The sequence below is a fragment of the Puma concolor genome, unplaced genomic scaffold (genome assembly GCF_028749965.1).
Source record: "Puma concolor isolate L17-30 unplaced genomic scaffold, mPumCon1.1.hap2 unalloc_scaffold_40, whole genome shotgun sequence".
Taxonomy (NCBI): Eukaryota; Metazoa; Chordata; class Mammalia; order Carnivora; family Felidae; genus Puma; species Puma concolor.
This window is the reverse complement of record NW_028240248.1, coordinates 234,610-256,371: the sequence shown is the minus strand read 5'-3', so window position 1 is coordinate 256,371 and position 21,762 is coordinate 234,610. Positions and strand designations below refer to the sequence as shown.

Here is a 21,762-nt window from a genome sequence, read left to right as displayed (position 1 = left end):
GGCACCCGCAGCTCTCCCCTCCCGCAACCCCGGGGAAGCCAGAGAACGCGGGTGTCGTGCCCACGACCCATCCCCAGCACCCTGCCAGAGCTGTCCACACCTCAAGCTTCTAGCAGAGCACGGAAAAGGGATGGGGAGCAGGGCCGCAGGGTCGGTCCTCAGGCTGAGCCAGATCACCCAGGGAGAGTGAGCCCGAGCCTCTTTTCCATCTCAACCTGCGCATTCCCCCACCTCCCACCCCCGCCTCCTGTTCTCGGTTCTGGAATCCCAGTCACAGACAGCCAGGAAGGGAATGTGCCAAGGTATAGTTTGGTTCAAAAGAAGGAAAAATATTCCCATGGGGAGAAGGCTGCCTCGGATGTCAGGAGTTCTCTGTCACTAAGAACTTAAAATAGAATTACTTGATTATCTATCAGAAATGCCGGTGGGTGGGAGGTGGCAAAAAATAGCTCTTTAAATGCAGCAGCCGGCATTCGTAGCTTTATAATTGGAGCATGTCCTAATAGGAACAACAGGGCAGAGTATTTGACGTCAACCTTCCTGTGGTTTCCCCATGCATCTAACCATCCAGTCATCCACCACTCATCTGCCATCCACCCACCACCCACCCATCCACCCTCCATTCATCCATTCGCCCATTCATCATCTACCCATCCTCCTTCCATTCATTTACCCATCTATCAATCATCCATCTATCATCCATCCACCCACCTACCCATCCGTCCATCCAGCCATCCATCCATCATCCATTATCCGTCCATCTACCTTCTATCCATCCATTCACCCATCCCGTTCATCATTCATCCTCCATCCATTCACCCACCCACCCATCATCCCACCATCCATCCTCCAACCATTATCCATCCATCTGTCCACCCTCCATCTGTCCATCCACCCATCCACTCATCTACCCACCACCCATCCATCCATCCATCCATCCATCCACTCATCCATTAATCCATCCATCCATCCATCTATTTACCCTCCATCCATCCACTATTCATCCATCCATCATCCACCTATCCTCTCTATATGGTTATTTTTTCCCCATAGATCATTATTAGCACATCAACTTCTCAGGGTATCTATATATTCATTTACCCATATAAGAACAAGATATCCTTCCATCAATCCATTCAATCATTTATCAATACATATATATCTGTGTCTATTCATCTTTCTTTACATTTCTCCACTGAGCAAGTATCTATCCATCTAACCATCCACCCACTCATCCACCCCTCCGTTCATCCATCCACTCCCTCTACACACACACACATCCATCCATCTATTTATCTAAATGTCATAATACATATAAAACACTTAGAAGAAGCATCCATCCACTTGGAGCATGATAACCACTCATATAGTTACCTATGTGTTCAACTGTCAATTTTATATCTATTTGCCTAGCTACCCAACCAGTGAACTATCTGTTCATTCTTTAATATATCCTCTATTGCTCCAAATATGTTTCCATCCTCACTTTCGTTCATATCTCCAAAGTATTTACTATTAATCAATCTCATTCATACACTCACTCATATATATGTCCATCCACCTTCCCATATAGCAAGTCATGTATATGTGCATAAACACATATCTGTTTATCTTTCCATATGTGTTTGCAATTACTTTGACCGTTAAGCCATCCAAATGAGTTAATACTTAAAATAGTTGCTGCAACCTGGTAAACCTCCAAAAAAAGTCACTTTCAGCCATACTATCACTCATCCATAGTTCATCTAAGCAAGCATCCATGTGTTCATACCTGCAATTGTCCTCAAAGATTTGCAAACCTATTCATATCATTTTCAACACTTACTGTATTCACTTTTTAGGTACTGGGGATTTAGCATTAACAAAGTCCCTGTTCTCACAGGGTGACATTTTAGCTAGAACAACAACAACAAACACAAACAAGTAAGTATATATTGAAATATATCAAATGATGGTAAATGTTATAGAAAATATCCTCTCCAGGGTGGGAGGATATGGAGATCTGGAGGATATATGAGAGTCAAAGAAAACCCCTTAGGAAGGATTAAAAAAGGAATAAGCTTTTCCTTATTTGAAAAGAAACTTGAGAAATATTAGCGACAGCTATATACATTGGTGGGGGAAAGTGTCCTAGAAAGAGAGAACAGTGAGTGAAAAACTCCTGATTCAGGTGCATCTGTTCATCAGTCTATCTCTTCAATAGTTTATCTAGCTTATCCACCCAACCATACGTCTATTTACCCACTGTCTGTCTTTCCATTCATCTACTATTTCCTATTTTTGCCAATCTGTCCATTGGATTGATTCTACTTATTTTTTTAATTAGAATGTTTTCAAATGTTTCTTTGTTTTTGAGAGAGAGAGAAAGACAGGGCACGAGTGGAAGAGGGACAGAGAGAGAGAGGGAGATACAGGATCTGAAGGAGGCTCAGGCTCTGAGCTGTCAGCACAGAGCCTTAGGCGGGGCTCGAACTCATGAACTGTGAGATCATAACCTGAGCCGAAGTTGGACACTCAACCGACTGAGCCACCCAGGCGCCCCAAAAGTTCCTTCTTAATACACATTATCCCTCTAACCTACCTCCCACCCACCTGCCTCCATGAGTCCTCAGTTTGTTCTCTATCATTAAAAGTCTTTTGTGGTTGGTTTCCCTTTCATCCATATGTCTTCATAACCTTCTATTAGTCTACCAATGAGCTATCTGTCAACATGCCATCCAATTACCCACGAGCTTATCCATACTTCCATTCCATGTGTCCATTCACCAATCCATCCATCCATCCATCCATTTACCCACCTACCCACCCACCTATCCATCCATCCATCTTCCATACCTACATACATCTATCCACACATCCATCTACCCATCCATCATCTATCCACTCATCCATCATCCATTCACACAGCTACCCCTCTGTCCATTCATCCATCATTCATCACCCACACACCCACCCATCCATTATTCATCATCCATCCACCCACCCATCATCTACCTACACATCCATCCATCTGTCCATCCATCCATCTGTCCATCTATCCACCCATCCATAATCTGTCTACACAAACATCTATCTGTCCATCCATCCATTCATCATCCATCTATCCACTATCCACCCATCCACTCACCCACCCATCCATCTATCCACCCTCCATCCATCCGTCCCTTATCCATCTATCCATCATTCATCTATCCATTCATCCTCCCACCATCTATCCATCCACCCATCCATCTACCCCTTCATCCATCCATTCCTCCATTATCCATCATCCATCCATCCATTCAACTGTTCCTAATTCCTACCTTTCTTCACCCACTTTTCCTTTCATTCAGACTTTTCTCCATCATTAAGTCTTTTAGTTTCTTTTTTTCTTTTTTCTGTGACTAAGACACGGCTCATAAGCTTGTAGCCCAAGAAGATAAAAGAGAAGACTCTCATGGCCCAGTAGGCTGAGTGCCAAAATAGAGCTTAAATAAGGACCAGAGAAGTAGGAATCTGTCCTCTTGTTCAAACATCCTCAACACACACACGCTCACAGAGTGGTATCCCAATGAAAGATGCAATAGGCACCCAGGTGGGGGTGGGGAGAAGGGGTAAGAGGGTGACCTCATGGCTCCTAGTGACCCTGGATAGAGAAATGTCTCTGGTTTACATTGGAGGCAGCCTCCAAATGCCCTGAGCCCTCATCTGTCTTATGTGGGCCTCAGCCCAGCAGAGAGAGAAGAGACAGGGAGGTGGGTGTAGTGAGAAAGCTGGGACTGGGTTGGGAGCGAGACCAAGGGAAAGACTGAAGGTTTCTTTCTAGGTTCCTCCAGAAACAACTGGCTAGATCCATCTGTCCTGAGCCCCACTTGTCTCCTGAGAGGTGGTACCTGGGGGAGGACGAGAAGGCAGCCTTGGGTGGCCTTGGCAGCAAAACTATAAAAATAACGAGTTGTGCCCAGGAAGGGGGACAGACGCCTATGGAGTGCGGGGCTGTGCTCCTCCCTGGGAGCAGGAAGAAGCAGCATCTGAGGTCCCATCTGCCAAGCGCAGAGCAAGGCAGTGACTGTCCCCCTCTCCTCCCACACAGTCCATGTGGCAGCTGAGGAAGCCGAGGCTCTGCGGGGTGGGGGAACTGGTGCAGAACCTGACACCCCCTCCCCCCACACACACACTGCTACTGTCACACCCCACCTCTGCTGGCTGTCCCTGCTGCCTTCTGCACAACCATACAGCTGCCCCTGTGGCAGGTTCCAAGGTCCGAGTCCCTCCCACTCTTGCCGGGGGGAGGTGGGTGCCTCGGAGGGGGCCACAGGCAGGCTCTGGGTTCCCAGACAGTCCCTCCCTGCCAGCCAGTAGGACTAGACAGTGGTCCCTCCACGACCCCACCAGCTCCCAACTTGGCAGCTTGGAGGCAGTTAGCTGATGGAGTTTGGACAGGGCTGCCCGCCCCCCCCCAGGAAAGGGTGAGGGGCTTTCCTCCCCACCTCCTGCCCCCCACTTCTTAATGGCCTGTGTCCGGCACCACAAGGCTCTGCTGGCCAACAGGGTTAGGAGGCCTGATTTCCAATATTCCCTCAGCTCCTATCCGCCCCACACCCCACATAGACCCCCAGCCCCCCTGTCCAGGCTCATGGGGTGGGGGCAAGGGCGGGGCGGGGGTGGCCTGTGGCTATGTACTCCTACCCCTAGGAAGGTTTGAGAACTCTCTTTGCTGGTTGCCCTGGATCCCCAATATCCAAGAAGATGTTAGGAGCCCCTGGAAAGAGGCTTCCCTGAGACGAACTGGCTGTGGGCCCTGGGAGCGACGCCTCTCGAAAAAATCAGCTTGTTCTGATAGGGCCACGTCCCATTTCTGCCTTTGGGGAGGTCTCTGGAGGTGACTTCTCAGCTATGCCTTATTCTGGATGGGCCTCAGGGAGCACCGGCCTCACCCCTACGGGAACCCGCTGGGAGCAGAGCCATCAGGCAGCCCTGTGTGGGGTTATTGAGCACCTCTGAGAGGCAGCCCGGATACCCTGGGCCCCCTGGGCCTACACCCCAACCTTGAGCCAGAGCGGGTCCCAGAGCGGGTTGTTAGGACACACACCTCCAAGCTGGGGTCAGCCAGTGTCCCTCCAGGTTTGGGACAGTGTCTCTTGGCAGTTCATTCGGCCCTTAAAGCCTTGGTTTCTCCCCGTCAAGCGCCTCACTGGCTAACGGGAACCTCTGTTTGAAGAGCTTGGTGAAGGCTGGCACATGGGGAAACTGAGGCCTCAGGGGTGGGGCTTACTTGTTTCAGAAAGAGCCATGCCTCTGGGACCCTGTGCCCCTCCTCCTGCTCCTCCCCCTGCACTGGGGGCTCAGACCCCAGGAGAGCAAAGCTCAAACCCTCAGCCTCACTGCTGGGACCCTCATCTTCCCAACTGAGGGCCCACCCACCACTCTGACAACCTCTGAGGGAGACTGAGGCAGAGGTGGGCTAGTGGGGTGGTGCAGGCCAGCCACCGCACGGATCTACAGTGTCACCCTGTCTGGGCCTGCCCTATTCTGGTCCCTGAGACCCTCCTGGTGCTGCCCCTGTGTGCCTCCAGCATTGTTTGTATGAGGAGGCAGATGGGGACCAGGGAGGGGGCCAGGATGCGGGAGAGGATTTCCGGCTTCCTGAATCAGCAGCGGGGGGGGGGGGGGGGGGCTGCAATGTCCCCAAGTATGGTGTGGTGTCCTCTCCCTGTCCCCCACCTAGGGAAAGAATGTGACAGGGCCCAGAGGGAAGGCAAGAGGAAGCCAGTGACCTCCGCCAGCCCAGGCACGGGAGAAGGCATCCATCATCTGGGCTGAGCTCAGCCTCCCCCTCCCTGGGAAATTTCCGGGCGCCAGAGACCCCTGACCCGGAGGGAGGAGGAGAGGGGGCCCACCTGGGAGTCTAAGGCCTGACCCAGCTCTGACTGCAGTCCTCAGGTCTGGAGCCTGGGCAGGGCTGGGAAGGAGCCCTGGGGAGCCACGCCCAGTGCACCCACCCGCAGCCCACTGCCAAGGCCAGCACCTGCTTCCACTCTCCCCCCTTCACGGCCTGGGGCGCTGCCTGCTGCCCCAGAGCCGTGCGCCCCGGCTCTACCAGGTGGCGTCCAGCCTCACGGGGAGGGCAAGGGGTGAAGGACCACCAGGGGGTCTGGCTGTGTGTGGGGGTCCCGACCCGTGGGGTGCTGCCCCTCCAAGGCCACAGACCCCTCCCACCCTGGCTCCCTGAGGGAGTCAGGAGGATGAAGTCCAGGGTGTCCACAGCCCCCAGGCTAGCTGAGCTCCCTCCTTCAGCCGCCAGCCACCCATAGCCCGAGGGGACTTGTGACCTCTTTCCTGAAGACCCTGGGGTCCAAAGAGCAAGGCCAAGGGGTTCTGCAGGGACAGATAGCCCAGAAGGGGACTCTGCCCAGGGTGGCCCCGAAGGTGGTCCCTGCCCTCTCTTAGGTCTCTGCCCTGCCTCTTAGCTCCACACATGGAGAAGTGCTGGGGCAGCATCCCTGAATCACGTGGGACCAGGAGCCATGCCCTGCCTGCAGGGCAGTGGGGGTCAGGAGCCCAGGGGGCAGGGAAACAGCGGCTTACCCAAACCTAGCCCCGATCAGTGTCCTCAGGGCCAGAGCTGCCCAATCAGTTGGGGGGGGGGGGGTTGGTGCTTAGGACCAGGGTTCCCAGTCAGGACTAAGGCCCCAGGACAGGACCAGGGTCCCAGAATAGGACCAGGGCTCCAGGATAGAACCAGGCTTTCCAGGATAGAATCATGGTTCCCAGGACAGGACCAGGGCTCCAGGACAGGACCAGGGTTCCCAAGGTAGGATCAGGGCTCCCAGGACAGAACCAGGGCTCCAGGACAGGACCGGGGTTCCCAAGGTAGAATCAGGGCTCCCAGGACAGAAATAGGCCTCCAGGACAGGACCAGGGCCCCAGGACAGGACCAGGGATCCAGGACAGGACCAGGGTTCCCAAGGTAGGATCAGGGCTCCCAGGACAGAAACAGGCCTCCAGGATAGGACCAGGACTCCAGGACTGACCAGGGCTCCAGGACAGGACCAAGTCTCCCAGGACAGAACCAGGGCTCCAGGACAGGACCAAGGGTCCCAGGACAGGACCAGGGCTCCAGGACAGGACCAGGGCTCCAGGAAAGGACAACGGCCCCAGGACAGGACCAGGGATCCCAGGACAGGACTAGGGCTCCCAGGCTGGGGTCTGACCACAGGCAGTGGCAGATGCAAAGGAAGCCGAGGGCAGTGGTCACTGCAGGTGGGCCTGATGGGCCTTTGGAAACCTGGCCATGGGGCAGGACAGCCAGGCAGGGCTTGGAAGGAAAGTCTGCAGTGACTCTGGCACCTGTCAGAACTGGGAGGTGCTTTTAGCAAATCCTGGAGGGGAAGTGAGGTCTGAGGACCCAGGGCCGGCCTGCAGGGGCCTCCGGAGGTATGGCTTTTGCTGCCCCGTGGTGAATGGTTCCGCATGTGGGGTCCAGTGGCCTCGTGGAGAAAGAGCATGCTGGGGACAGGGGTACGGAGACCCCTGGGAGAGGGCATCCTTGCCAAGCTGGGGAGCAGGCCGGGCTGGGGCAGGGGCGAGGCCCGTCTGCAGTGTGGGGCAGCTCTCCTGTCACGTGGACATGGGGAGGGCCCAGCACAGCCTGGTCTGGCCCTGGTGAAGTTCGGAGTGCACGCTGGGGGTGCACATGGGGCCTCCAAGGGGTTGGGATTCCGGGATCCAGACCTGCCAAGCCCAGGACCCTGGGACATCCTGAGACCCCCTTCCATGCACTGTGTGGAAGCCCTGTCCCCGCTCTCCTCAGGGTCTCAGGTCCATGGCTCCCCACAGGGAGGGGTGCAGGGCCACACCTCAGCTCCACCGGGGGGCCCCACAGAGACCCGTGGTCCTGGCCAACCCTGTGGGACCCCACAGCTGGGCAGCCAGAGCAAGGAGAGGGTATCTTGACCTGGCCCACAAGTGGGACACAGGAGGGGCAGGCACCCTGCCCGGGGCACGTTGTTGGGGTACGCCCCAGTCCTAGGCCCTAATGTGAGGTTCTGACAGGAGAGGCCCCATCCTGGGGCTGTCTGAGGGAGGTGGTCCCATCCCATAGCAGTCTGAGGGGCGTTGGCCCCATCCTGGGGCAGTCTGAGAGGGGAAGCCTCATCCTGGGGGCAGTCTGAGGGAGGTGGCCCAATCCTGGGGCAGTCTGAGGAGGATGGCCCATCCTGGGGCAGTCTGAGAGGGAAAGCCCCCTCCTGGGGTAGTCTGAGGAAGTGGCCCCATCCTGGGGCAGTCTGAGGGGGGGTGGCCCCATGCTAGGGCAGTCTGAGAGGGAAGGCCTCATCCTGTAGCAGTCTGAGGGGGATGGTCCCATCCTGAGGCAGTCTAAGAGGGGAGGCCTCATCCTGGGGGCAGTCTGAGGGGGATGGCCCCATCCTGGGGCAGTCTGAGGGAGGTGGACCCATGCTAGGGCAGTCTGAGAGGGGAGGCCCCATCTTGGGGCAGTCTGAGGGAGCTGAAACCATCTTAGAGTAGTCTGAGGGGGGTGGCCCCATTCTGAGGCAGTCTGAGGGGAGTGGCCCCATCCTGAGGCAGTCTGAGCAGGGTGGCCCCATCTTAGGGCAGTCTGGCAGGGGTTAGTCTGAGGGGGGTGGCCCCATCTTGGAACAGTCTGAGGGGACAGTCTGAGGGGATAGCCCATTGCCCGGTTGCAGGGGGGAGGCCTGACCTGGCTGGATAGGAGGGGCGATGTCTTGGATGCAGGCAATAGAGGGGGTCTGGGGGCAGGTCTTATCTGGAATGCTCCAGCCCCAACCTGCCCAGCCTTGGCCCTCCTGGGGTCTCCCATGGGGGCTTCCCAGATCACACATCCCCATCCTGGGCAACGGGACTTCTCACCCACTCTGGACAGGAAAATCCCAGTTCCCTTAGTCACCTTGTGAAATGAGAACCGTGCCTCACCCTGGGTCTCAGTTTCATTCTGACACCACATTGGGGGGGGGGGAGGGGTGCTTGGGGGGGGGGCCCAGGCCCTAAGGGGCCAGGGGCATTCAGCCAGCTCTCAGGCCGAGCTCCTGACCGAGCAGGCACAGGTGCCTCCCCGCCTGCCTGGGCCTCGGCCGCGGTCCACGCCGTCCTCTGTGTCCTCCGCCCGCGGGACAGCTGGGGTGGGGGGGTCAAGGAGGGAGGCGGGGATGCCCCGGCCAGGCTGCTCAAGCCGTGCCCTTCTATGGGCACACGGTGGCCGGAGGAACACGAGACAGGCTGATGGGAGGAGACATTCCTGAGTGGGGCACAGCTGTCTGCCGGTCGCCCCCTCCCCCCAGCGCTCGGGCCCCTGAACCCCCGAAGCAGGGCGCCCTGTGGGCCTGGGCGAGGGGAAGGCACCCTTCCACCTGCCTCACGCACACATGCACACTCATGGCAGAGACTTCCAGATCGGTTCCCTCGTTACGAATAACGTCGCCACAGGATCGGGGAGGCGACAACAACCTCAGTGGTTAGAATGCACTGAACAAGTCAGCCCTGAGGCTGTGGGGACCTGGCCCGCGCCTCCGCCCTGCCCAGCAGGTGCTGCGGGGGGCGGGGGGTGGGGGGAGCAGACGGAGCTGACCAGCAGCGCCCTCCTCTCCATGCTGGTGGCTCTGGGTGTCCTGTCCCTGCACAGGCTGGCACCCAGCGGCTCCGCGGGGCTCCCTGCCCAGCTCTGGGTGTGCTGGCACTCCCCTTCTGTCCGCGTCCGCCTCCCGTGCCATCTCTAAGCAACAGCGGCCACAGCACTGGGAGCAGGCAGCGGCCAGCATCGTCACCTCCGTCACCTGGGTGGGGGCGGGCGGGGGACCGGGCCCGGCCTCCAAAGGGCTTCGAGGGTCCTGGGGCCAAGCAGCCCCTCCCGGCCAGGCCCTCCCACGCCCACCTCCTGCCGGGGTGAGGCCCTGAGTCCCTGCCTCGGGGGGTCCGGGCCTCCGTGTCCTGGGTCAGCATCCCAGCGGCTGGGGCGCGAAGCCGGCCTCTCCCGCCGAAGCCCGGCTACAGAGGCCGACTGGAGAGACACGCACCCACCGCGGGGTGAGACGGGGACCCCGGGAAGTACCCTGCAGCCGCCTGCTGCCCCAAGTCCCGATGGCCCCATCCACCCCCAGATTAAGCGTCCCCCAGTGTGAATGCGAACTCTCCCGTGCGCTCAGAACGGACTCTTACCCGGCGTCTTTGTCCACCAGTAGCGCCTCCTGCTCCTCGGAGCCAGGGTGGCTCGGAGCCTCTGCCATCGGGCCGGGGTCCGGGCCGCTTGGGGCTGTGTGTCTGCCTGTGGCTCCCGCTGCTCCCTCAGACGGCTGGTCCCAGAGTCCCCCTCCCCCAGCTGGGTTTCACTTCCCCCTTCCGGCTGCAGGTTGAGGTTTGAAGGGCACTGGGGCTGGGGTTGGGGTGTTGTTTTTTAATCTGTTGATGCAAGAGAAGAGAAAAAAAAAAAAACCAACCAGTCATCAGGAAGTGTTAAGCAAGTTGCAAGGGCCAGCGGTGACAGAGAGGGGCCCCGGGAAGGCAGCAGTGCGTGCACGGGCCAGACAGTGTCGGGACGCCTGTTGGGGAGCCCCCGTGGGCTCCTGAATCCCCCACAGTCCTGGATGGCAGTCTGGGCGCGGCAGGCCGTGCATAAGCACCAGGACACGGGTCCGGCCCCCAAGCCTCCACGATAGGCATCATCTCTCTGGACGGAAGCCTCCCGGGAGCGGAGCACAGATGCACCTGTTCTCCGAGCCTCTCGAGGCCACACCTCGGGCCCCCCGACTGGTCTGAGCTCTTCAGGCCACTGACCGCTGGGGCCCTGCAGAAATGCCCCGCGCCGCACACCCCTGCTTCCTTTACTTCCCTGAGCTGCTGGATTCCCCGGTCTCCTGCTGCCCCTCCCGGTCTCCTCGCCCCCATACTCAGGGAGCTTGGAGCTGACTTGGCACCAGCAGCGTCACCAGGCCCTGGAGGTGGGGGCGTAGGGGCTCCCCAGGGAGGCGGGGAGGGCAGTAGCGCCCCCAGAGTGTTCATGCTTCAGGGTGGGGCCTGGCCAAGGGACAAGCCGACTGGGAGGTGGTGAGGCGCCCTCGTCCCCACCCACACGCACCGAGGAGCCTCCCCATCCAACACCGTGAAGGGGGTCCCGCACCAGGACTGCGCAGGGCCACCGGGAGCTCTCAGCCTGCTGCCTCCCCCGTCCCCTCTGTGGTTCCCAGGGTCACTCTCGCTGTCCTGCCACGGACCAGGATGCAGTGGCTGGACGTCTGTCCGAGTGGGGGCTGGGCCTCAGCATCGCGGCCAGCATCCCCAGGGACACGGGCCACCCCGGATCGGCCCGCCATTTGGTCCTTCCTCTGCCCCTACGGTGAGGTCGGCCCCAACATCACAGCTGGGAAATTTAGGGGCCTTGCCAGGAATGGTGAGGGCAGATAGAGGCCGGGTGCCCCTCCCAAGACCTGGCTTCCGGCCGCCACCGCTGTCCCCTGATTCACGGGCCTGGTGCGGCGTGAAAAGGCGGGGCCTCTGGGTCAAACGCTATTAAGAATGTCAAAAGGGAGACTTTTTGGGAGCTTGAAAGCAGGGCCGAGGGGGGCGCCGCCCTGACCTGCCGGACCTGCCCGTTCACCCCCTCTCAGGCCCTGGCCCTTGTGACCCTCTGGACGCTCGCCGGACCCTAGGGCCCTCGCGGGCTGCTGGCCTCCCCTGCCCTCGGCCGTCCTCAAAGGCCCAGAGGCAACTGCTCCCTCCTGTGGGGGGGAAACTGTGTCCCCCACACCCCAGACCTCACAGTGGGACCTGATGTGGAGAAAGGGTCCTTGCAGATGTAATGAGTGAGGATGAGGTCGTCAGGGTGGGCCCCTCGTCCCATGAGACTGTGTTCTTATAAAAAGAGGAAATTTGAGTGAGACTCGCACGCAGGGCGAGGCCACATGAGGACGCGGAGGCAGAGGTGGGGGTGCGTCTACCAGCCGGGGAGCTTCAAACAAGGCAGGAAACCGCAGGATTCGGGGGGAGGGGGAGACGGACCCGGAACAGACTCTCCCTCACCGCCTTGGAGGGAACCCACCTGCCCACGCCTGGAGTGGGGACTGGGGGACACCAGTTCCTGCTGTTAAAGCCGCCCTGGCTGCGGGTCTTTGTGCCAGCCGTCCGCCCCCCGCCGTCGAGCCCCGATGGGCCCGGCTGTGGGCTGCAGGGTGCTGAAGGAGCCCAGATGCGGTCGCCCCTCCCAGGGTCACCCCAGGCCTCCCTGCTCGTCGCCCACACTCGAAGGAAGACGCAGAAGCCAGCACAGGCGGGACTCTCGTCTGGAACCACCTGCAGTCCTGAGCTCTGCCTCTGCTCTGCCCCCTGCTCAGCCCCCTGCTCTGCCCCCTGCTCTGCCCCCTGCTCTGCCCCTGCTCTGCACCCCTGCTCTGCCCCCTCCTCTGCCCCCTCCTCTGCCCCCTCCTCAGCCCCCTTCTCTGCCCCCCTGCTCTGCCCCCTCCTCTGCCCCCTGCTCAGCCCTCTGCTCTGCCCCCTGCTCTGCCCCTGCTCTGCTCCCCTGCTCTGCACCCCTGCTCTGCCCCCTCCTCTGCCCCCTGCTCAGCCCCCTCCTCTGCCTCCTGCTCTGCCCCCTGCTCTGCCCCCTCCTCTGCCCCCTGCTCAGCCCCCTCCTCTGCCTCCTGCTCTGCCCCCTGCTCTGCACCCCTCCTCTGCCCCCTCCTTTGCCTCCCAGTCTGTCCCCCTGCTCTGCCTCCCTGCTCTGCCCCCTTCTCTGCTCCCCTGCTCAGTCCCTTCTTCTGCCCCCCCGCTCAGCCCCCCTGCTCTGCCCCAACCCTGCCCCTTAGCTTCTCTGCCAGAACCTCGGGTCAGACTCCCTCCCGGGCCAGCACCCTTCTACGTGCTCACACCCAAACCTCTCCAGGCTTTAAACAGATAAAGCTGAAAATGCCCTGGACCGTCCAGCCCTGGCCGCCGGGGCTCCCACACCTCCCTTCACCGGCGGCTCCTCGAGGGGCCCTCCTCGCCGTTCGGCAGGGACAGGGGGGCGAGGATGGGGCGAGGCCTCCCGGGGAACTGCAGTGCCGCCCGCGTCCTGCTCTGACGAGAGGGGTCTGCTGAGAAACGGACGCTTCCTCTTTGGGTCCCTTGGTGTCATTCGGCAATGGAACTTGAGAGGTGGACACCTTGCCTCGTCCATCCTGGTGCCTGCACACGTGTGCGCGGGCCAGTGGCACAGCACGTGGTCGAGTGAGACCATAGCCGACCCGAGGCTGGGCCTGAGTGAGCGCTGCTGGTGGGTGGTGGGCTCCAGGCGGGCTCCTGGCTCGGGCACTGAGCCGAGCGGCACACAGAGCCCTGAGGCCGGGGTCAGGGGGAGGTCTGTGCAGGGCAGGCAGTGCAGAGGGACACGGTGGGGGGGGGGGGTGCACTGACTCCGTGGGGCCTGCAGGCCACCCGGGCGAACCATCCAAGGGCAGCTGGGGCCGCGGGCAAAGTGACCTCAAAGGCCCAGGTGGGACGGGTTCCCCAGGAAAGACAGTGTCAGGACCACACGCTCAAGTGACATTGAGTGACAGGATGCTGGAGAGGGGCTGGGAGGACGGACGGAGTGAGTGAGCAGGAGAGGTCAGGAATGGAGAAGCCGTCTACACGTAGGGCAGGGCAGGCCAGAAAGGACAGCTGGTTGGTCAGAATCGGGGAGCTGGCGGAGCGCAGGGGTGTGTGAGGAGGCCCGCGGAGGCCTGAGCTCAGGGGGAGGGAGTGCCAGCACGTGCCAGCACCCAGGGCCGGAGCAGTGTGGGCAGAGGATTGGGGGCGAGCCGTGTGGGGCAGTGGGAAGGGTGCTCTGAGGGTTCAGGAGGGGACACTGAGCATGAGAGGACAGGGTGGGCTGGAGAGGGTCGTGGGCTCAGCCGTGTCCTTATGAGCTCGGGCCTGGGAGCAGGGCCGCACAGGAGACGGGGCCTTGTAGGTGATCAAGGTAACACGGGGCCACCGGGGTGGGCCCTGGTCCCGTGTGACCGGGGTCCTTGTAAGAAGAGGGGATCGGGACACAGACACGCACGGAGGGATGACCCCGTGAGGACACAGGGGGAGGATGGCCGGCCACACACAAGGAGAGGGGCTTGGAGGGACCCAGCCCCGCCCACGCCTGGACCTCGGGCTCCGGCTGCCAGGATGGGGGACGGTGACCGTCTGCGGTGTGAGCCCCGTGTGTGGGCCTTCCTCGTGCGGCCCCAGGACACTGACGCAGGGACCTGTTGCTCAGGAAAGCGGAGCAGCTGCTGTAACAAACAGCCCCGGGGGCTCCGCCCTCACTCTGCCCAACTCTGGGGCTGCGGTGTTGGGGAGGGGTCTCTGCAGCTGTCCCAGGACCCCAGGCTTCTCCTCCCTGAGGGCCTCAGAGTCCCCGGCTGGCGCTCCATGCCCAGCGGCAGGGGAGGGGCCGGGAGACCGTGAGGAGGGCTGGGGGGCCAGGGGCCGGCTGGATGCACACGCGCCACCGAGAGCTCAGCGTCAGGGCGTCAACGGTCCTCAAGCTGCACGCCCGGGAGGGAGAGGCAGCAGTGTCCTCGGCAGCCGGCAGGTCCTGCGTCAGCCCCCTCGAGCCCCGGGGTGAGACAGTGAGGAGCGGGGGTGCCCAGGGTGCGCTGGGGGTCCAGATGGTGTAGTCAACACGCTCAGGCAGGGAGCAGGGAGGGTCGGAACGGGAGAGGATTCTGGATGTGGATTCCCCGGGCTGGAGGCTGGGCGGGAAAGCCAAGCAAAGGTGTCCGGGGGTGGTGGTGTAGACGCGCTGAGCGCCCACGGGTGGGGGCGGGTCGATGTCCCTCCGCCCCAGCGTCCCGGGGGCGTCCACAGACGTTTGGGGGGGTGTGCCGTGGGGGGTGCGGGGGCAGCTCCGTCTGCCTCCCCCCATCGCAAGGAGCTGGGTCCTGGAGTCCCGGCATGAGGATCGTGAGGAAGAGGTAGGCGCAGGTGCGGCCTGGGGGCGGGAGGGGACAGGGAGACTGAAAGGCAGCCGGGGGCGGACAGGCTGGAGGGACCCCAGGGGAAGATGGGTAGACAGGCAGGTGAGGAGGGGCCACTGGCCATCCGGGGGGGTTCCCTTATTCCATTTCATAGTCGGGAAAGGCCCCGGGGAGGAAGGTGAGAGCCTGGTGCTGGGGCCTCTGGTTTGGGTGACGTGGGCCCAGGTCACTGGGGGTCCTGGAAGGGCCTGGTGGGGCGGCTGGGAGGTGGGCCGGTACCGGTCTGCACCTGGAGTTGCCAGCAATCCTCTCCAGAGTGGGGGGGGGGGGTGCGGGGCAGGAGGGCCCCCTCCCCGAGGCCGGCCTGGAGGGGCTCAGAGGTGGAGGGTCCCGGGGGACCGAGGTGGGCACTGTGGGGAGAAGTTGTCTGGATGGAGGGTCTCCCGTGGGCCGGGCCCCCTCCTAGCAAGGACGTTGGTGATGGGCGCGGCTAGGAGATGGGGGGGCAGGGGGCGCCCAAAGTCCCGTCCCCACCCGACGGCCTCCCTCCCCTCTAGTGATGGCCGTCTAGGCCCAGACGTGCTGGGCCCTGGGGCCTGACGGATCATGGAGGTCTTCCTGGAAGAAGTGACTTGAGGGAAACTGAAGGTCAGGGGGTGGGGGGTGGGGGCGCAGGCAGCCGAGGGACAGCCCAGACATGCTTCCAGCCCAGTACCGAGGCAGGTGTGACATATGTGAGGCTGGGGACACGTGCCGGTCCCTCCCCATCCGGCCATCCAGTGAGGTGGGCATTCTCTTCTCCCATTATAGTCGGGGAAACTGAGTCCCAGCAGCCAGCCAGGAGGTGTCAGGGAGGTAGAAACAGAACAGCAGAGGACCCGGAGGCCTCACAAGGGACGAAGGCAGGTCTGGACCCAGAGAGCTGGTGCTCAGGGACCAAAGAGGGGACAGGTCACAGGGGCAAGGCTGCCCGGGGAGAGGGGTGGGCCTCAGCAGGGGATGCTTGCTCACAGAGGAACTCTGGGCCCAGGGCCCCGCTCGGGCTTCCCCTTGGCCGGCAGGGCAGGGGTGGAGGGGAGGTCCCTCTGAGTCTGGGCCAGTCCCATCAACTGGGAAGCCCCTGGACCACGCCCGTCCCAGCCCTTCCAGCTCCACCCACTTCCAGGTTCCCCAACGTGGCACTGCCCACACTTCCCTGCCTCCTGGGGCCAAGGCGGCTCGCCCTCACGCACCCTCCCACCACCTCATACTGGAGTGGGGGGGGCAGTGTCCCCCCAGGCCCACCCTGCGGTCCCTGCCCAGCCCCGGGAGGGGTGCGGCGTCCCCCAGGCCCGCCCTGTGGTCCCTGCCCGGCCCCGGGAGGGGTGCGGGGTCCCCCAGGCCCGCCCTGTGGTCCCTGCCCGGCCCCGGGAGGGGTGCGGGGTCCCCCAGGCCCACCCTGTGGTCCCTGCCCGGCCCCGGGAGGGGTGCGGCGTCCCCCAGTCCCGCCCTGTGGTCCCTGCCCGGCCCCAGGAGGGGTGTGGGGGTCCCCCGGGCCCGCCCAGCGGTCCCTGGCCGGCCCCGGGAGGGGTGCGGGGTCCCCCAGGCCCGCCCTGTGCCCCCAGTGCTCGCCCGGCCTGTCCACGCCCATGTCTCCACATCCAACACCTGGTCCACGCATCTTGGTGGATTCCACCTCATCTGTTTTCACGGTTGCTCGGAATTTTATTGTTTCGATGGTCAAGGAAAAGTTTAACTTTGGAGAAATTATTTCAAACTTACAGAAAGGTTTCAAGGGTGACGATACACAGAACACAGGCACATCCGCCCCCCCTCAGCTCCTCGGCCCCGAAAGACCAAGGGGGCCTGCTTCCTGGAGACGCACCCCCCCCCCCCCCCCCCGCACACCTGCCGGTCTGCATCCTTGCGACCTGCTCCCTCAGTTATTTTGCTGTATGTGGATTTGTTTGGCCCACCTCTTTGCTTCCCGGCTCATCTGTGGGGCTGCTCCCCCAGCCCTGGCTCAGCGCCTCCTCCAGGAAGCCCTCTGTGGAGGATGGTGTCGAGGACAGGGAGAGAGCTGTGGGCACGAATCTGCCTCACACAGGCGCACGCAAGCCCACCTGCACGCGCACCAGCCTTGCCCCCGCCCCACGCCCTCCTGCCCTTGACCTCCTCCTGGGCTGCCTGCCAAGCTCCCCCTCCTCACCTCTCCCGGCTGAGGTCCCCTGGGGCTTCCTAGGGCTTCATCCACACCCCGACCTCCAGCATCACCGACATGGCAGGCCACGGCCGCCGTACCTTTGGCGCCCTGCTCCTCGCTTCCGGGGTCCTTCCTGGGCAGCATCCGGCCCGGGCCTCCAGGAGCAGCGTTCTCTTCCCCTCCCCCACCTGCCCATTGTTGGGGATCCCCCAACACTCATTTCTGAGGATGCCCGGACCCCCATCTCCAGCCCAGACCCCTGCGTCCAGCAAACCCACAGCTGAGAGCCGGCCCCTCATTTGCTCAGAGCCCCCTCCCTGGGGAGCAGCCCCCCCCCCCCGCCTGTTCCCATCCCCCTCGGGACTCTGTCTCTTAAGTATCTCCCACCCCTCTCCCCTCCCTCCTTCCCGGGAGATGGCTGTGGTTCCTGTGCCCTCCCCCACTCCAGCCTCACTCCTGGACTGCCTGTTCTCCACCCGTGGAGATCTTTCTAGAATGCAGAGCCCCCCTCTGTGTGCCGGCTGCTGGGCCGGCCACAGGCTTCACCGACATCCCTGCCCGAGGCTGTGTGTCTGTGGGGGACAACAGGACAGCCCGGCCACGTGCGGAGAGGGCGCGTGGGGCTAGCTGTGATGTTTGCTCCTTGTCCTGTTTGCCTGTTGTAACGAACACCCACGAATCTTCTTCCCAGCCCGAGTCACGGCATCTGCCCCTGCGTGGCCCCTCCCATCACCCTCCCACCCAGGGGATCACTACCTGGGACTGTGTGTCTGACATTTCCTTGACTGAAAAAAACCCCAAAAAACCCATCATTTCTCCACATGGTGAGTCTTCCCAAACCAGGATGTTGAGTCTCGGGGGAGCCGGTTGTCCCTGCCTCCCGACGGCCCTCCTGGTAGGCAGGGCCCCTGGACAGCTGCCCAGGTCACTCTGTCAGGTGTGCGGTGGGGCGCTGCCCCTATCGCTCTATCTGGCCACCGAAACTATTCTTTGAATTCACTGCCTGCCTTGCCCACTCTCAGCTCTGCGTGGGGAGTGCCTTGGCCCCCAACATCCTGCCGGAGCTGGAGCTGGGGGCCGTGCACGGGTGTCCGAGCTGGGAGGGCCTTCGGGGAGCTCCCCCAAGGGCAGGGTGGGTGGCCTGGCCTCCCCGGGCATCTCTCTTGGGTACCCCTCCAAATATTCGGGTGTTCAGACCTTGGCGGGTCACCGTGTCACTCCCCACAGAGGAGGTGGGACAGCCGTGGCCTTGCCGTGACCGTCCTCTTCAGGGCCTGTCAGGGACGGCCTCCTTTGACGTTGTGAGGTGGGCTAAGGCCTTTGCGGGGGGGGGGGGGGGCAGACGCAGCGTGAGCCCTGTCGCCAGGCCTGCCGTGGGGCCAGGTGGGCCTGCCATCAGCCCCCAGGTGGGAGCATGGACCCCAGCCCCGGTGCGTCCCTGCTGGACGGGCACGAGCCACCCCGGGAGGGCTGTCTGAGCCGGGACTGTGCCCACAAGCCCCCCGTGGGAGGGATGGGGGGCCGCCCACGTTGCGTGGAATCATGCCACACAGAGGGTCCCTGGGCCTGGCAGGCCCCCTGATGATGCCTTGCAAACGGACAAATGATCTCTTCTCCGCCACCGTGGCTCCGACGCGGCCCAGGCCATCTGCCCCCAAGCCCTCCCGGGGCGGGCGAGTCCAGGGCAGGTCTTGGGGAACAGCGGGGACGGACCGCTCACCACTGACCACAGCAACCCACCCTGGGCCAGCACCCCCCGCACACAACAGTCTGCCGGGCGCCCGAGGCGGTCGGTGGGCAGTGAGGCTGCGCAGAACCAGACCAGACCAGTCATGGGGATCGGAATCCTTTATTGAGCACTTAGACGAGCCCCATCCTCCCTCACTGCGCCGGGAGCTCCACGCCCTGGTGGGGCACCGGCGGCCTAAGACTCGGACTCGAACATCTTCTTCCTGCCCTCCATGCCAGACTTCTCCTCGATGTTCTTCCGCCAGTCGCCCACGTCGCGCAGGTCCCGCTCCTGGGGACGGGCCAGGACAGGGCTCAGGAGGAGGTTGTGTGTCACCCCTTAGCCTCCCCCCACCCCCCCGCCCCGCCCCCAAGGCGGGCAGCGCGGTCGAGCCCCCCCGCAGACACCCCGGGGGCCTGGGGCCGGGCCGCCGCGTACCTTCTCGGTGTCCTCCTTCTTGACCTGCTTCAGGTTGGCCCGAAGGTCCATGCACACCTTGTGCTTGGAGCCCAGCAGCGCCTTGAGCATGGCGTCAGCCGACATGCGCACCCGTCTCAGCGGGGGCCTCTTGAACTTGCCTCTCAGGTCGAACAGCTTCTGGTTCATGTCCTCCAGCTGCCGGCGGGGCGGGGAAGGGCTGGGTGGGAGCCCGCGCTGGCCAGGCCCCCCCCCCCCCCCGCCCCCTCCCGGCCAGGGCGCCCCTCGCCGCATCCCGGCCCTCCCCCCCCCCCCCCCCCCCCAGGCCGCTCACCTCCTTGCTGCTCTTCTGGACCCTTATTTCCATGTCATACTTCTCCTCCTCGGCCGCGTCGATCTTGGCGTGCAGCTGCTTGCAGAGCTCCTGGGGGTGGGGGCAGCGGGTGGGCGGGCCGCTGCCCCCCGGACCTCCACCTGCCCTGCCCCCTCTCTTGACCGGTGGGGAGACCGAGGCAGCAGGCAGGGGCGCCGCCGGGGGAGGGTACCTGCACTTCAGACATGGAGCCGGGGACGTGCAGTGGGGGGCAGTGCTCAGACAGGTAGTTCTGCTTCTCAGTCTCACGGCGACTCTCCTCCTTCTCCAGCTCGGTGGCCGCGATCTGGAGCATCACACTCTGCAGGGGGCGGGGTGGGGGGCAGGCCAGTGAGGGGCTGTGGGGGCCTCGCCCCGCGCGCAGACCCCGGGACGGCCCTCTCTGGGCCAGCGCCTACCTTCAGGTGCTGTCTCCGGGCCGTGATGGCCCTGTTGCGCTTCTGTGGGGCAAGGGGGAAGGGGGCAGAGTCAGGGCCAGCCCAGTCCCCAGCACCGCCATATCCCCTCCCGCTCAGCCCGCCCCAGGCCGGTGGGCCCTGTCTAGGAGGCAGCTGGACACCGGGGCTCCCGAGGCCCCGGTGGGGGGCCGGGCCCAGGACACCTGTACCCAGGTGGCAGGCCGGGTTCAAAGGTTAAGGGGAGGGGAGAAGTGGGAGGTGCAGGGCATCCCTACAGGGCCAAGGTTGTGGTGGTGGGGGGGCGGGAGGGGTGGCAATCGGGAATAAGAAGCGATTCTGGTGACCTGGCCACAGCCTCACTTCCCCTGCCCCACGAGGCACTGGCAGCCACCTCCTGTTATCGCCCCTGTCCTGGTGGCTGGGTGGGGCTCGTTCGTGGGGGGAGGGCTGGGCAGCTTCCCTCGAGCTCTGACCTTTGATCTATCCCAAGTAGGGGGTCCCATCCCCTCTGTGTCTCATGCCCCCCCCCCCCAGGTAGGTACTCACCTCCTCACTGTCCCGAGAGTGCAGGTGGGATGGGGGGAGAGAAGACAGAGGTCAGGGCGTGGATGAGGTAGCGTGGGGGCAGGTGGGAGTGGGAGGGGGCCAGGACGGGGGCTGGGGCGCTGTGGAGACCCCCCACCCCGTGGTGGGGGAGGGCAGGGGTGGCAGGGGCCCTGGGCTTGGATGGCACTTACTCCCCCATCCTGAAGTCCTGGGCTTAGAGCCTGTGGGAGAGAAAAGGCCGAGGTGTGAGGGCGGTGGCTCCTGTCCTGCCGTGGACACCGGCTGCCCAGGTTGGGGGTGGGGGTGGGGGTGGGGGCAGGCCTCACACCAAGCCTGCCCGTTGCCCTGCCCCCACTCCGACCTCCTTGAGGCTCTGTCTTGGAATTGCCAGGGTGAGAAGAGGAGAAAGTGTTCCCAGAATGTCCCAGGCAGGGCCCGGAGTGGCCGCAGCTGTCCCTGAGGGAGGGGTGGGACGGGCCAGCGCAGGTGGCCACCAGAGCCATCCAGCTAATTTTAGCTCTGCTCCTTCGGCTTTGGGCCCAAGTGCATGCGAGAAACCACTCCGCGCTTTGGCCTGGGGTCCCTTGACCCGTCAGATCTCCTCCTGGTGTCCCACCCAAGAGTGAGGCCTGCTGATCGGGGTGGGGGGGGGGCCATCCGCGACCCCTGCCGCCCCCAAGCCGTCCCCCGACGCATCTCCGGCTCACGCCCCACACCATGCAAGCCCCCGAGAGAGGGCTGCTGGAGGCGGCCCCCAGCCCCCAGGCCCCCACGCAGGGACCTCATCCTGCAAACAAGCTCCAGAAGCGCCTGTCCTGGCCTCTGCCGGCCGGGCTGGCCTCACCTAGTGTCTGAGCAGCAGCGTGAGGAGCGAGGTCAGGCCGCAGCGGCAAGTTGGGCTGGTGGGCCCAGGGGGAGGGGTATAAATGGCCTCCCCCAGGCTGGGCCCCTGCTCAGAAAGGGCATGGAGCCCTCCTCAGACCAATGGGGGCACAGGGGCCTCCCCACCTGCCCAGGCCGCCTGGCCCGGCCCAGCCGCGTGCTGTCATCCAGTCCAAGAAGTCTTGGCGGTGGTGGGGGGGGCGGTGGGGGGTGTGCACCGAGGTTGGGTTGCTCTATTTAGAGCTCAGTGACGAGTTCGAGAAGCCTCCCTTGTTCTTGCAAGGAGCCTGTGGTCA

General features: G+C 62.8%; 2 protein-coding genes across 2 annotated transcripts in view; both read right to left on the bottom strand.

The window, feature by feature from the left end:
- Positions 1–10,354, bottom strand: part of LSP1 (lymphocyte specific protein 1) — a 36,997-nt gene extending 26,643 nt beyond the window's left edge. The window contains exon 1 of the mRNA XM_086696527.1: positions 10,174–10,354. Coding sequence (XP_086552653.1) covers positions 10,174–10,241 — 68 coding nt within the window. The 5' untranslated portion in view covers positions 10,242–10,354. The remainder of the gene's footprint in view (positions 1–10,173) is intronic.
- An 8,600-nt stretch (positions 10,355–18,954) lies between these two features.
- On the bottom strand, positions 18,955–20,194 carry TNNI2 (troponin I2, fast skeletal type). Its single transcript, XM_086696534.1, has 5 exons — positions 20,039–20,194; positions 19,813–19,941; positions 19,602–19,691; positions 19,289–19,465; positions 18,955–19,141 (listed from the first exon to the last, which is right to left on the bottom strand). Exons 2-5 carry the CDS (start codon positions 19,933–19,935, stop codon positions 19,046–19,048), a joined length of 486 nt encoding a protein of 161 aa, XP_086552660.1. The 5' UTR covers positions 19,936–19,941; positions 20,039–20,194; the 3' UTR covers positions 18,955–19,045.
- Between the last annotated feature and the right edge of the window lie 1,568 nt (positions 20,195–21,762).